Source organism: Fistularia commersonii, chromosome 10 (assembly GCF_037954325.1).
Source record: "Fistularia commersonii isolate RoL2024-O1a breed Wild chromosome 10, RoL_Fcom_v1.0, whole genome shotgun sequence".
NCBI classification, from domain to species: Eukaryota; Metazoa; Chordata; class Actinopteri; order Syngnathiformes; family Fistulariidae; genus Fistularia; species Fistularia commersonii.
The window spans coordinates 7,453,558-7,468,721 of record NC_141293.1 but is presented as its reverse complement, the minus strand read 5'-3'; the positions used below and the strand labels follow the sequence as shown (position 1 = coordinate 7,468,721).

Below are 15,164 nucleotides of genomic sequence, written 5' to 3'. Positions count from 1 at the left end.
GAAAAAATCACCACTTCTTCCTAGGCCTCACTCCTGCATATGACTCAGTTGTATGGTTTTTCAGCTAGAAAGGCTAACACTCACTAAGATTAATAGAATATACAAGAATCCTACTTAAACTAGTTCATCGCAACAGGTGAGTCACCCCTCCAGATGGTTCGTGGCACAAAAAAGGGTTGGGGGCTACTGTGTCGAGGAGCGAAGTTGAAACTGAGTGAGGCATGGGCAAACTATGGCCTTATTGGGCTTTTTAATCTGGCTCGCAGAACTTTTATCAAAATTAAACCTAATTTATTTGACGTTTTTTCATGAAATGCACGGGTTCCCCCAACAGATGACGCACTTCTCATTAACGTCTGTAGGAGTCACTTTTTCGCTTTGCCCTCAGTGGACAGTGAGTGCAAAGCGTTTAATGGTGGACAGCAAAAATTTTTTTCTCTGAAGTCCGATCAACGGCTGCATGCCTCATATACCAAGAAACTGTTACGGTTTTCCAATAATACAATATCAGCTGTCACATTGCCATGAAACATGCTAACTATGCTAGTGAGCAGTTAACGCTTGAACGGGTCGGCCATGACTCGGGTTAACGGCTAATTTACTGACTCAGCAAAAAAAATGTCCCCAACACAACCCCATTCAAGAGTCGAGTATCAAGGCAAGTTTTACACTGGCGTTAGCATACATATGTGTAAACGTGTGAAAACTCCCATCTGTCAAATTTTCTGAATTTTAGAAAACGAATGTCTCGGAACCCAGGAATACCAGGATCCCTGTCATTGATACCGTCGGGAAGCCGTCAGTCGAGGAACTGGGGTCAACTCGTCTGTCGCCCCTATTGCCAATGTCGCAGGAATCCAGCTAATCTGCCCTCTGAGCACCAAGCTCAAAACAACCCACGGCCCCCATGGGGAGATACTTTCCCTGTTTGTTGTAGCAGGATAAACCAAAAGTCTTAATGTCTGAATCACAGCCATGTCACCCGAGCGCAGCCGCCCAGACATCAATGTCCATCCACAACACGGAATATTCACAGCGAAAGCATGTTCAAACCCAGCTGTTTATCTGTCTTTGTCTTTAAAACGCCATTTCATGCAGGCATCTGAACTGTTCTACATAAACGATCAGCCGGTGTGATGTTAAAATGCTTTTAGTCACTGGTATAATTGTGGTCAGGTTCTTCATTTTCTACATTCAGTTCTTTTGAAAGGAAAAGCTGTGGGAATACCGTCGACTAGGTAAAGGTGCCCCACAAAACACGACCGGATCGGACACTCCCTCTGTTTCCCGGGCAACGGTCCTCCATTGCACTGCAGTTTATAATTAATGGGTCTGAATGATGATGGAGTTTTCCTCTCATATGACCTCTTGACCTAAAAACATGTTCCCTTTGTGCAAACAGTTAGTGAAGCTCAGCTGGAGACTTCCCAGGAGAGCTTGAGGGAACACCTGAAGAAGACTCTGGAATTCTGTCTTTCCCGGTGAGTTCACACCAAGGATTTTTTTTTTTCTTCTTTTTCTTTTGCACCTGATCTGCAGGTCAGGCAGACAAGATTTCCACGGGTCTGTTTTCAGCGGGCGTCATTTAATAAGGTAATTTAAAGAAGATTAGGAAAAACCTTGGCTCACAGCCGGCATGTTTTCATAGCCTCTAAATTTACATGAACATTTCGGTCTAATAACCCGCCACCAAATCCCCCGCCATCCCCGAGGTTGTTCTGTTTGCTGTCCAAACATGAACAGACGGTTAAAATGCCGTCCCGAGACCTCGGCGCGTCACTCCGACGGCCTCAGCCGAGGCCTCTTAAGCCCCCACGTTGCTGGCGTTTATTGAAAAATGAAACACAGCTGGCCGCCCCCGTAATCATCCTCTGGTGTTCACAGCTAGCTGTAGGGCTGCGGAGCATATGAGCAGCGTCTCTGCGCCGTCAGATTAACTGTATTTCATAACGGTGGAGTTCGGAGAAGCAAACAGTGGCTTCAGTAAAGCAGCTAGGTGTGTAAGCAACTGTCCCAAAAAAGAAGGAAAACAGATTCTCCCACGGGTGCCTGACATGCCTGCTCTCCGTCCCCCAGGGAGAACCTGGCCAGCGACATGTATCTCATCTCCCAGATGGACAGCGACCAATATGTGCCAATCGTGACGGTGGCCAACCTGGATCATGTCAAGAAGCTCAGCACTGACATGGAGCTGATCGTGGACATCCTTCGTTGTGAGTGCCCTCTTCTCTGCTTGGGTGGGTTCCTGATTTTTAACCGAACAGCAGGGCGGGGAGCCACAGCGGTTGCTAAGCAGCAGAAGAGACGGTAAGATGGGCCTTTTTTTCCCCCCACTGTGTGGTTTGTGTTGATTTCCCCTGAGAACTTGTTAAGTGCATCCACGGGGGTCTCACCTGCTTGTTCCATTTGTGCACGCTCTTAATTTACTACTTTAAAAAAAAAAAAAAAATGCCGCTTGCCTCGAAGCTGCACTGGGCAGGATTTCATTTGACCGAGCAGGAATCTTGCACTCGCGAACCCACTCGCATCGTGTATTACGGTAATCTCTCTCTGGATTAATAACCATTAACAGCTGCCAAGTGAGAGCAAAAAGTTGGGGATTAGAAATCACTGAAAAAGACGGATAAAGGACGCAGTTTATACATACTGCAACGCATTGTCTTTGCCACCGTTACCTGCAGGGGATTCCACTGTTGGTTTAATTAAAATGAGTTACAAGGTAAGAATCCAGCGATTTGAATGCAACACGAATGTTTCACGATACCGTGCCTCTCTCCCGCCGCGTCCCCAGCCCTGCCGCTGGTCCAGGTGGATGAGAAAGGTGAGAAGGTCCGGCCGAATCAGAACCGCTGCATCGTGATCCTCAGGGAAGTCCCGGAGAGCACACCCGTGGAGGTGGGTACACGACACTCGCTCGGCGTTGACTCCAAGCCTCGTTCTCGAGAAAGAAAAACACATTTTAACCCAGATTGGAGCGTGAGTCGAATACTTTGAGATGTTAAACCTCTAAATCCTTCTGTAAATTGTTGTCTTGGTTCGGTCCAATCCTTCTACATGTTCAGGAGCAATTTTGGCTCTCGTCTTGCCTCGGCTCTGCAGAGGAATGCGTTGGCTTCCGGGAAATTGTGTGCCATAAGGTCTGGCCGTCTCGCGCGTGTCCCGCTGCCTTCCCTCCCGAGCTTTTACACCAACAGGGAAAGCTGGAGACGCGGCGCCCCACCGCGAAAAAGGGTCATCTTCTCAACCGAAGGGAAGCCATTGTTTCCGCGAGCGCAGCATTTTAATTTACCCACCGCGCCGAGCAATTTACTGAATTATTTACAGAAGGGCTCGAGATATGATATGCGACCTTTGGTGCTGTTTTAAACAAAGAGTAGAGTTTTCCACCCCTAGTTGTTTTTCTGAGCTGTCTCCCTGAGTAAATATATCTCAGTTTTACCACAAACTTCTTTTCCTTTTTAGCATTAGCGCCCCGTTGTGAAACTCTGGCCATCCGTGTTGCTTTGTTAGCCGCTGCAGGCGAGGCGTTTCAAGATTCAAACTACAAAGAGTTCCCAGTTGTGGCCTTTAAGCCCTAACTTGTGCACAATCTGAGCTGGCTGAAGTCTAAAATTAGCCATTACTGCGTTAAGAAGACCTTTTTTATGCTATTGCACAAAACTGATTTGATGTGTGCTGTCGTTGAAATGGACAGGATGACTCTGTCCGCCTCTTTTATCAATAGACTCCGCCCCTTTTTTGCTTCACGGGCATCATCACTCTGCAATCCCTTCACCAACTCCAGCTCGTGCAGGATTCTGCAGCTAGGATCATAACTTGCATAGCTTGCAAAATGTAACATGAACTTTGAAATAATTGTTCTTCACCTGTGAATGCGTCCGCAGTTTGGTCCCTCTGTACCTATCTGATGGATACTGGATATCTTAATGTTCTCTGGAATGGCCCTTTGTAACCTGGCACCCTGATGTTTTCCACAGGAGGTGGAGGCTCTTTTCAAGGGAGACAACCTTCCCAAGTTCATCAACTGTGAATTTGCCTACAACGACAACTGGTTCATCACTTTTGAATCAGAAGCGGATGCGCAGCAGGTAGCTTTTTGTTAAGATGTTGTTTGGTCCTAGCATTCCTGTTCCTCAGAACTGATCGACTCATTTCTGTTCCCGTTCTCACGACATAGGCATATCAGTATCTCCGCGAGGAGGTGAAGACCTTCCAAGGAAAGCCTATCAAGGTACTGCAACTTTTTTTTTCATATGATAAAATTTGTATTTAGTAGCCCTGATTTCATGAGGGTTACACCATTTTTGAAACGATCCGCACGTGCAACTGTGGTTTAACAGAAAGCGCTAACATCTTGGGAGAATGATTTTCATTTTGACCAATTTTGGTCCACGTTTTTACTCATAGCACAGTCTTTAAACTTTTTAGTGGAGCTTGAATTTCCAAGGTCCTCTCTTTGAGATGTAGTTTGCTTTGTCATTTGCTCTTTGTAGCGAGGAGCAGGAAGTGGATGGGGCGTCCAGTTGCCCCGATGGTCCTCTAAGGACCTCATTGTAGCATGGTCACCCCAAAAAAAACCATAACTAATGCTTCTCATCAAACTGACTTCCTGATCGATCGCATTTTTCCACATCATTGAAAAACTTACAATTTTTGTATTAATATTTGCGTGAGATTGATTAGCAGACAACAACCCCTCCATCTTAGCATTACCCGATAGCTAACTAGTTTATGTATTTGTAGCAGAAGGGACCCGTTCATGCATCTATGCTTTTTAAGCATTCTTGGAAGATTGCACCGAAAACGCTTTTCCTGTCAACTGCGGCGGCGCCATTTCCTCACTCGGCACAGAATTCGGTCCTGAACCTTGACCGCCACCTCCCTGATTTCGCTTGACAGTCATTTCAGCTGTATTTTTTATTTGAAGCGTATCGCTCATTTTTTCCCAGCGATTTTAAATCATTTTTTTTTCGTCAAGGTCGCACGCATGGAGCCTCCCGACACATAAGTCACAGAGATTTCATTAGCGAGGAAAGGAGGACAGTGTCATCATCCCCGACGGGAAAAAAATTGCAAAATCACAGATGTGCACTTAAAAAATAAAAAAGGGGGGTGGGGGACTTGGCCACAGTAATTCCACTAATGTATGGAAATCTCTGGGAAGACCTTGGAGCAAGGGCAGGGCTCTTTTGCCAGCAGCTGATTTAACCTTTAAGGGGAATTGGCTACGAAAGGTGTCAAACAAAACTCCATGAAATACGAAAAGCCCTTTTACTGCAGATCCCATTTGTTTACATTGAGTTCAGGGGCAAAAACAATAAAGTAATTGTGTGAATAAGTAATTGTTGGCCGCATCTAAATTTTAGAAATTTCGCTCAGTCCAGCTCCTATTTTTAAGACATCGAGTTTCAACTGGTGTGGAATTAGCATTTGAGGTGGTGAGCAGATTGGCGCATCGGCTTCCATGAGGAAAATTTAGCACTTTGGTGTTGACTGAAACAGGTTTATTGATGCCCGACACCCAGAAGGCCAGCCAATAACCTGGAGTTTTAGATGAGTAAAATATAGCAGTTCGGATATATCAGCCCCTATCTTGCTGGAGGAATTCTTTGCAGTCCCTAGAACTCTTCCTTGGTGCATTGGGACAGCAGAGGAACCAGGGACCTCCAGCTCTTAGAACCATCTTAGCTGCTACTCTGAGGCAGGGTCTTTTTTAGGGTTCCATTAGAATTAATTGGTGCTTGATGATTGGTGGAACTCATCACTAGATACTTCTTTGCAGACTGTGGAGCAGCATTTCTTGAATTTCAAAACTACGGTGGTTACTGGTCCGATCTTTTCTTTGGGACAAAATGGGCAGAACAGGCGAGGAATGTAGCAATGAAGAGCTTCAAACTCTTCTGGCTTCCTACACCTCAGAGGGGTTTCCAGGGCTCCTTGAGGAACATCTGCGTTTTGCACCAAATAAAGTCCAAAGTTAGCTAACAGCGAACATTGCAGGGAGAAGACAGAAACACCCCAACCCATGACAGTCCATGGTTATTATTCCATGAACAATGTGGTAGCTTCCACCTCTATGTTGTCCGTATTGTCTTCCTCCTCTTCATCTTCAGTGGCTTGTTTTCATGTGGAGCTTCAGGTCCCTGAAGTCGCCGATTTGACCCCTGATGTTGTCAACATCGAATGTTCTCGCTTCGCTCATTTTTATTTAAATAGACAAGAGGAGCTTTCACGACAATGCCGTGTCGTTAGAACTGAGAGAGAAAAAAAGGGAACAAAAACACAAGCAAATCCGGTTAGCTTGTGGCTTGACGGAGTCACTATGTGTTTATTGACGAGATAATGCAAGGTTGCGCATGGATTATCACAACATATGCAGTTTTTTTTTTGTCTTAAAAAAAGTCACAATGTCTTATTTTTGATTTCCGGTTGTTGACGATGGTTTCCGTCTCTCCCGTTGCCAGGCGAGGATAAAGGCGAAGGCAATCGCTATCAATACTTTCATGCCAAAGAATGGTTACCGGCCTGTGGACGTGAACCCGTACGCCCAGCAGCGCTACACTTCCTACTTCATCCCCCAGGTGTACAGCCCCCAGCAGCAGTTCCCCCTGTACAGCCTCATCACGCCGCAGGCCTGGTCAGCCACACACAGCTTCATCGATCCCACCCTGGTAAGACGACCCTTCTGGAGGTCGGCGGCGGCGGCGGCGGTTTAGCTTTAAATATTAAACAGACGCATTCAAAGGGGGGCTTCCGCCGGGCCTCCTTTGTTCCAGCGGCACGTAATGAGCACTGAAAATGAAGGCAAACAAAACCGAGATTTATTCCTCCTTATTATCTTGCCCGACGCGTGCGGGCTCACGAGTCTGTCCCCTGGACGCGTATCGATTCCACTTTATTAAAGCCGGCCAACCCCAAATGATTAAATCAATAGCTTTCATTCTGTGTTTTTAATTTTTTTTTTTCCCCTCTTTCCTTCAGAGTCTCCCCCTAATTATTTTCACTGTGAGGATTTTGTTCCCGAGTTTCATCAAATTATTTTTCCAAAGAACACCTCGATTTTGTCAGATGCTAACACAGAGAAGGTCTTGTTCTGCCACAGCAATTTGACGGTCCCCTCGGGCAATGCAAGACCAACACAATCTTATCCTCTCAACTGAATGGACATACAAAGATCCATATTTGTTTAGTTGGTCTGAAACCCGGAGCTCTTTTGAAAAAGGCGATGAAGGTGTTTACTCAAAGAAGGGTGTCTGTAGAGAAATGTGGAAATGAAAACACCGGGGGTTTATTTTCTTCTGTGAGCGAATATGCACTCCCCCCCCTTCTCTGTCACCTCATTTATTCACATCTCACGAACCTGTATAGAGACAAAGACGCAAAAAATCATCTTTTTACCGAAGAGTAATGCATATTATGTGTTCCAGAAGTAATTGAACCCCCCACAAGTGTCACTGATTGCTCCCTTCCATCCACCAGGTTGCCCCTTTTCACAACAACCAGTTCATCAATGGATTTACTACATCGCACAGTTTCAAACCAGCGACGTCCCCCCTCACTGTCAGACACTACTCGCCCAGGAACAGGTGCGTATTTGGATTTCCAAACGTGTGTGTGTGTGTGTGTGTTGCAGGGCTGCAATGTCTAGTTGACTGATGGTTATCCCGCCACAAAGCAAAGCCACGCTAAACAACGGTTCTCTGAAATAGCTCAGAGTGAGACATTGCTGTTTTTCCAAATCTCTGCGGCGTGGAGGTGGCTGAGGCAAGGCTAACGCCAAACAAACATTCCAGTGTTTGGGAATGTCTCTCACGTGACGCGGCCGAGAATTATGTATTTTATTGAAGATTGCAACACAAAATTTGTCGGGAAATGCAGAGGAGTTGCGCACAAAATGGACTTTTTGTCTAAGGCAAAAGTAGGCATTTTATTGCCACTTGAGATATTTGTTGAACAACTTTATTTGTTCAACAAATATTAAATAACTTTATTAACTTTTAAGTGTTTAATAATTCCTTAAGTGCTGCCATAAATATAAATTAGAGCTGTTTTTTTCCTCCGTTCATAATCCAACTTCTGTCACTTCCTGACTATTAAGTAAACCTGAATATAAACCACATTGGCTAAAAATGACTAAATATATGTGTACATATATAGGCCGCACTACAACATGAGATATTTACACAGAAACACTTTTTTAAAAACTTTTAATTAAATGCATACCGGTAACATCCACAAATAAGCACTGGAAATGCATTTTTTTGATGAAAAAGATTAATAATAAATAACATAAGGAAAAGTCCATCCATTCACCCATTTTCCATCCCCGCTTTGTCCTACTCTAGATGATCGGTATCTTTGTCTTCCTATAAGTAGTGGCTTATAGTTCGGAAATTATGGGGGTCGACCATTGAAACAGTCATTAGTTGCAGCCCTGAAAGAAAATTTATTTTCAAACATGAATTCCTAATATACACTCATAGAACTAGTCATGGAAATCAGAACCTTTTTAATGCTAATAATTACACAGAAATAACTAAACTACCAGAACATCTCATTAGTCTCTTGGTGAAACCTTTCAGTCGCTGTCGTAGAGTTTATCATTAGATTGCAAAATGGCCCTCGGTGCTGAGAGAGCGTCCGTCCTGCAGGAATCACAGCAAACCCCACCTGAGGCCGACGGTACCGGCGGCGGATCGCAGCGCCGGGCTCCTGGACAGCCCCAGCCTCTTCCCAAGCTTCCCCGCCGAGAGGCTCAACGGCGTCCGCAGCAGCCCGCCGACGCGGCTCCCCTCCAGCCAGCCCCGGACCAGGTTACCCTCCACGGCGGCCTTCCCCCGCAGGGACACCGTGGGCACGGGCCGGGTCTCCGAGCCCACCACGACCGACTACTCCCTGGGAATGGGCAGAGGAAGGTACTGCAGAAAACAGGGGCTGTCTTTTTATTTTAACACGGGCAAGCTTAAGCTAGGCATGTTCCACATGAGCGCTACATGAAGGTTAGCCGTCGGCTCGGCTCAGCCGTCCCGAGCTCTAGCGCGGCTGCAGTAAATTGAAGTGTTCTCTTTCTTAAAGGAAAAATCTTTCTGCTTCTAGGAAAAAGAGGGATGAAAAGTTTACAGTAAGTACAGTTTTTAAGTCTTTCTTTTTCTTGTTGTTGTTTTCACCCCCGAACGTTGCTTGTTCTCATCATCCTTAAGGTGACTGACATTCATGTGTTGTTAGGAGTGCAATGAGAATAAAGACACCTGTGTGTGTGCACGTGTGCGCGCGTGTGTGTGTGTGTGTGTGTGTGTGTTGTGCAGCGAGTGACGCCCCAGTCGCCGCCCCCTCCCCCCAAGCCTCCGTCTCCCAGCTTTGAGTTGGGCCTCTCCAGCTTCCCGCCATTACCGGGAGCGGCGGGACAACTCAAGACCGAGGATGCGTTTGACGGCCGGCCGGCCAGCAGCGTCATGGTTGGGACCGGAAAGGAATGGGTAGGAGCACATTTCCTTGTGAACCTCATTGTGGAAAATATCTAGGAATTGGAAGCAGAAGCTTAATTCCTCCAGTTAAAATCATCGCCATAAAGAGGTAGCTGCAGTTGTTGCATATTTTATTTGTATGTTTATTTTAAACCTTTAGGCAGAGAGTCACACATCCGATGGAGACGCACAAACTCAGATTACTCCATTAATTAGAGTAATGAGTCATTGCCGGGTCTCCTGCTTCATTTTTCACCTACAAGGATCTAGCCTTTTGTAAAAATAAAAAAAAAAAAGTACCGTGAGCTATGTGGTGCGACGCCTCGCTCCAACACAGATAGGAACCTCGGCAAACGGGTGGAAATCATTGAGTTTTGTTTTCCGAGGCAGTCCATTCACGCGCGTCTCCTGAGCACAAACACTCGACCTTTCACCTTTATATACTCCTCTTAAGTAGAATTGTTCAAATACCGACCAAGCAAACTGTGATAGAGTACCACAAATATATGGGGATTAGTTTTGTGTTGTTGAAAGCTTGAAAAAAAAAAAGCTCTTGTTGTTCCAGAATGTAACTGCTGACTCCGTAATGGGAGGGGCCCTCTCGCCCGCGGGCCCCAAGGAGCCCCTGCGATCCTCCACCTCCCCGATGCCCACGAGCTTCCAGCAGCCGCTGACCACCCCAACGCTGGCCGCCGCGCCTCCACTGACCCCCGCCGCCGCCGGCCCCTTGCACAGTCCCGCCCCCGCCCTCCCGGCAGCGTAAGTTTCTCACACGAACACGGCCAGATCCGAGCTCCTCGCCGGATTATCGCCAGCATTTTCTCAACGTGATATCACGGTCCCCTGTTTCGATTTCAGGGAGGCGAAGGCGATGGAGGTGAAGCAGAAGGAGACGCCGCTGTCCGTGGAGCGAGTCCCCGGCACCCTGTCCACCGCCAGCAAGTCGGTCCAAGTCAACGGCGCCGCCACAGTCAGTGTCTCCTCTTATTTGCTTTGTCATTTGAGCCGAGATCTGAGTTAGGAGCGAGCGAGATGAGCGTTCGATAGCGACGTGGCTGCCGCTGTATGTGAAGTGGCGTTTAAAAACGGTTGGACGCGCTGAACGCCGCTAGGTAGCCAGGAGATAAACATGGGAAAACTACAGCGAGGCGTGCGTGTCGTAGATACGTCTGTGAAAAAGTTCTTTGTCGGTGAGATACCGAGATGGAGAGCGTTGTCTGAGGAGGCAGGAGACATTAATGGGAATTCGATGCAGCGGATGGCGTGAACGCCGACGGACATCATCGGAAGAGTTGTTTATAGATGGTCAGGGACAGTTTGATGGTTTTAAAAAGAGGAGCGTTCACCCAGTCGAGAAATGAAGTTAAGCCATGACAAAGAGCAAAGTATGCACAATACATTAAGTAACACATTGTTGAATTAAGTGTGTAGCTTGTAAGATAAGAGCACCAAATGAAAAACTCCTCCGGCACTGCTGCTATCATTGCCCTATCTTCAAAATGAATACAACGTAGGTCCAAAACGTTAAGTTTAGACAAAAAGTGTAGCAAGCGTGTGCTAGTTACATTTAGCAACACATTGTAGCATTAGGTATGTAGAGATGAGGCATAAGAACTCCCCCAAACTCCTCTGCCTATCTCTTCCTCTTCATTCGATCTAGATGTAAATATAATTAATTAAACCAATTTATTTATTTACATTCTCTTTTCATATGTATTAATTTCTTATACATTATTTGATATTTACAAAGTACATTTTTCTTTTTCAAAAACATTTAACAAAAACGGGGCGTCTGGAACGGATTTCAATTCATTTCACCTCGGAAATTTGATTTAATATACGCGCAAATTGAGTCACCAACTCGGCCAGGGAGAGTGTTCATCTCCTAAGTCAGGGTATTGCTGCATGTGCTGCCTACTTTAACCGGGCCTATGATTTTTATTTTCATTTTGTCACTCCGCTTTCGAGTCTTTCTCACCCCTCTCAGGTGGAAGAGTCCATCCAATCTGGTGGCTGGATCACATTCGGATTTGATCCCGAGTCTATTTTCCATGTTTTCGTGTCCAGCGGATGCTAAATACAGCGGCAGGATCGATCTGTGTCCGCCGGCGGTTGTAAATCCTTCGGTGTTGTTGCAGGAGCTGAGGAAGCCCTCCTATGCAGAGATCTGTCAGCGGGCGAAGGAATCCCCGGCCCAGCAGACCCCGCTGACCCCCAAGGAAGCTAAGCCAGTATGCGCCGCCGCCGGCGAGGAGAGGAAGTGCTCGGAGCCCTCGGCCCCGGGAGCGGAGGCCAAAGCCAGAGAGACACACCCGTCGTCCTCCAAAGCCGGCCCGGCCGCCGCCGCCCCGGGGCGGCCCCCGCGGGAGAACCGGAGGCCGACCGGCCGGTGGGCCTCCCCGCCGGCGCACCCAGGGAAAACCTCCAGCAAAGATCCACACCACACCCCGCCCAAGTCCCCTCAGTAGGCTGACGGTGTTCCCCCCCCCTTCTCTCCCCCCCCCCCTTCGCTACGCTCCATAGATGCGTTTAAAAAGGAAACATGTCAGGGCTACTCCATACTTCTATCCCAGAACCGCCGGCCACAACCAAGCATAGAGGATGCCTTCCTTCCTGGATCAGGGCTTGCAGATGACAAAAAAAAAAAAAAAAAAGCACTTTACCGTGCACGCAGAGCACCGTTTCATCCTGTTTATATTTATTTTGGGGTCTCCTTTCATATTTTGCTTTCATTGTGTCGTGTCAGCCCCCTCCCACTCCGCTGGCGTGTCCAAAAATGGCTCTGTGGGATACAATCAGTCTCTGGCAGAGTGGCAGGGCATTGTTGTGAGGAGGGGCGGCTTCCACGTACCCCCGCTTTCGGGTTTCACCACCAGAAAATGTTTTTTTTTTTCCGGCGGGGGGGGAGACATGCTCAAACCCATATGCAAGATCTAACGCTGAAGCTCACCGCGATGAGACCGGCACAGATTTATCTGCCCCTTCCCTCCTCACCCCCCCCTGCACATCTGGGAATTAAACTGTACGACCCTCCTTGCGTCGACTGTGGAATAAACTCAAGAGCCCCCGACTCCTCCTCCTCCTCCAAGGACTCATAAAGACCCGTGGCTGGAGATTGGTTTCGAGACTTTCCTGGAATCCTGCAAACTTGTTACCCCGTGCAGAAATACTCGCCGCATGTCTGCATTACCCACTGTCTGGAAACGAAAGTTTCGCTGAATTCATTCGTCGGATGGACGATCGTTTCAGAGCGTCCTCATTCGGGCTGCGCTGAGGAACGAAGATGGACTGTTACCGGATAACACCCGTTAAATCTGATCTAACACCTTCCCGTGATGAAGCAACGTGAAAACTGACTTAGGGAGAGGTTTTAAGCTGCAGCTTCGCAAACACCTGCAGGTTCCCCCCCTCCCTTATCATGAGTTTATATCTAATGTCACAACTTTAATCCTCACAGTGTGAAAATGTTCCTTAGCGCGGCTTGCGAAACCCTGTTCATCCCCACAAGTGTGTGTGTGTGTGTGTGTGTGTGTGTGTGTTTGAGTGTAGTTTTAATTGCTGTTGAGTACAGACTGGTAGCGGGAGCGTTGAAGCTTTGTGGGAGCCGGAGGAGGCGAGGAACATCGGGAGGCTGGACGGAGGAAGCGAGGCGGAGGCAGGACGTTTGGTGATGGCGGATGTGAATGTAGACGCAGCGGAAGAGATTGACGGGAAGGATATGTCCTTCAAACCTGTGTTTGACAGAGAAGAAGCAAAGGAGAGCAGGAGGACAAGGAGGAGATGTTCTCCACTGAACCTCTCGTGTACACACATACACACACACACACACACACACTTTCCTGCTTTATGACTCTGGACTTTTTTTGAGGGGGGAAGAAAAACTAAAGCACAGAAGAAGGGAAGGTCAACCCCCTCCGCCGCCACCACCCAGCGGGCGGAGGACTCTCCACCCTCCCGGGCGCAGGAAGGGAGGAAACTGGGAGCCGAAGGCTGGACAGCCTGCACACTGTAGCAGCCACTTCGGCAGGCGACCAGCCGGGGGCCAGGGGACGGTGGTGGAAACCTGCCTGTGGACAAAAAAAAAAAAAAAATGGAGGAAAACACACACACACACGCTCAAACCACTGTACGATACACACTCACTGTTGGGGAAAGTCACACAACGAAAGTCTTCCTGCAACCCTGAAGCATTCTGGGTAGAATCCCACTAAGAGAGCCCCTCCACCCCCTCCCTCCCTTCTCATCCTCCACGAAACACACACTCGCATCAGGAGAAGGGAAAGCTCCACCCAGACATTTGTAACTCCTGCTCAGAGCTTCTTCGGATTTCCAAGCTAAATCTTGAGTTTGCTTAACAGGGGGGAATTTTTTTTGTTTTGTTTTGTTTTTTTTTCCTCCTCTGAAGGACTGGGATGCACTTGGATGGATGGATTGTTTTTTTTTTTTTTTTTTTTTTTTTTTTTTTTTTTCTTTTCTGGTTTTGGTCAGCGGGCGTGGTGAGAGGTGAAGGAACGCACGGCGCCCGCTGACACTCTTCGCCCCGCACCGGAACGCCCGGCTTTCCAGTTTCGGAGGGGACGACAGAGAAGGAGGGAGGGAGGGAGAGGTGCCCGCTGTCGCCACGGTGACGCGAAATGCTTCAAAAAAAAAAAAAAAAATCTCCATCCAGTGTTTGAGAAACTTGAATTTTATTTAAACTTGAAAAATGACTTTGCCTTAACTTTTATACCAAGACAAGCATAGTTCATTTCTTTTCACCCCCCTCCTCTTCGTCATCCTCCTCCTCTTCCTCCTGAGCGTTGAGTCTAGACATCTAACTGATCGAGAGTACACACCTTGCAGCGTCCCTTCCTCTTTTTTTTGTTCATTTTTGTAAAATGTACACACAAACAAACAAACAAAAAAAGAAACAATAGTTCTAATTTTCTTTGTTTTATTAGTTTCAGGGTTTTTTTTTCCGGGGAGGGGGGCCTTTAAAAATACAAACCTTGTAAATGCAAAACTAGTCGATACTGTATTAAATATATGCACTTTGAAGTGTGCGCTTTGCCTGTACAGTTGTAAATACTCAGAAAAATATAAAAAAAGGTACCTTAAAATGATTATACGGAAAAAAAAACAACAAAAAGATATATTGATCTTGTTGAGCTATTAATGTCGCTATCGAGCTGGATGTAGGATATTAAAAAAAAATGTGCTTTTTTTTTTGGAAATATTTTTCTTTAACTTCTTCCTTTTTTTAATTTTAATTATTTTTGATGTATTTCGTTCTTTCTTTTTCTTTTCTTTTTTTTTTTTTTTAGTTTGTACGTGTGGAGTTTTGAGCTCCGCTCCGCCCCCGGGGCAGACTTTATTTTTTATTAATAATAATTATTGTTGTGCGTTTCATCCGGGGGCTGGGCGATGCAGAATTCAAAGACTATTCCGGATTGTTGGAAGCCGGTTCCGATCAGGCGCAAATCAAGAATGTACCGGGGGGCCATCAGGCTGCCCGACCCCCACCTCCACCTGCCTTCACAAACATTCAAAGACGGAGGAAGGCCTTCCTACCCACAGCAGACCCGGATCTACATTTTCATTTTTCAGAACGAGGTCCTGTTATTTTATTTTATTTTTTTTGCTCTGTAATTTACAGCTTCTCCATTCTCTCTTGTTTTTGTTGAAGTCATAGCTGAGCGAGAAGAAATAAATTGAAATAAA

At 46.7% G+C, this 15,164-nt stretch overlaps 1 protein-coding gene across 5 annotated transcripts in view; it reads left to right on the top strand.

The window, feature by feature from the left end:
- Positions 1-13,556, top strand: part of larp4b (La ribonucleoprotein 4B) — a 33,570-nt gene extending 20,014 nt beyond the window's left edge. For 3 of the 5 annotated variants that reach the window (XM_086153487.1, XM_086153483.1, XM_086153482.1), the window contains 13 exons: positions 1,403-1,481; positions 2,077-2,213; positions 2,792-2,895; positions 3,978-4,088; positions 4,178-4,231; positions 6,465-6,671; positions 7,480-7,586; positions 8,652-8,915; positions 9,076-9,121; positions 9,306-9,476; positions 10,030-10,223; positions 10,323-10,434; positions 11,603-13,555. In XM_086153487.1, the coding sequence (XP_086009613.1) occupies positions 1,403-1,481; positions 2,077-2,213; positions 2,792-2,895; positions 3,978-4,088; positions 4,178-4,231; positions 6,465-6,671; positions 7,480-7,586; positions 8,652-8,915; positions 9,076-9,121; positions 9,306-9,476; positions 10,030-10,223; positions 10,323-10,434; positions 11,603-11,932 (1,916 nt within the window). In that variant the 3' untranslated portion in view covers positions 11,933-13,555. Of the gene's footprint in view, positions 1-1,402; positions 1,482-2,076; positions 2,214-2,791; positions 2,896-3,977; positions 4,089-4,177; positions 4,232-6,464; positions 6,672-7,479; positions 7,587-8,651; positions 8,916-9,075; positions 9,122-9,305; positions 9,477-10,029; positions 10,224-10,322; positions 10,435-11,602 lie in introns of all 5 variants that reach the window. The other 2 variants (XM_086153486.1, XM_086153484.1) reach the window with 2 other exon arrangements.
- Positions 13,557-15,164: the final 1,608 nt, after the last annotated feature.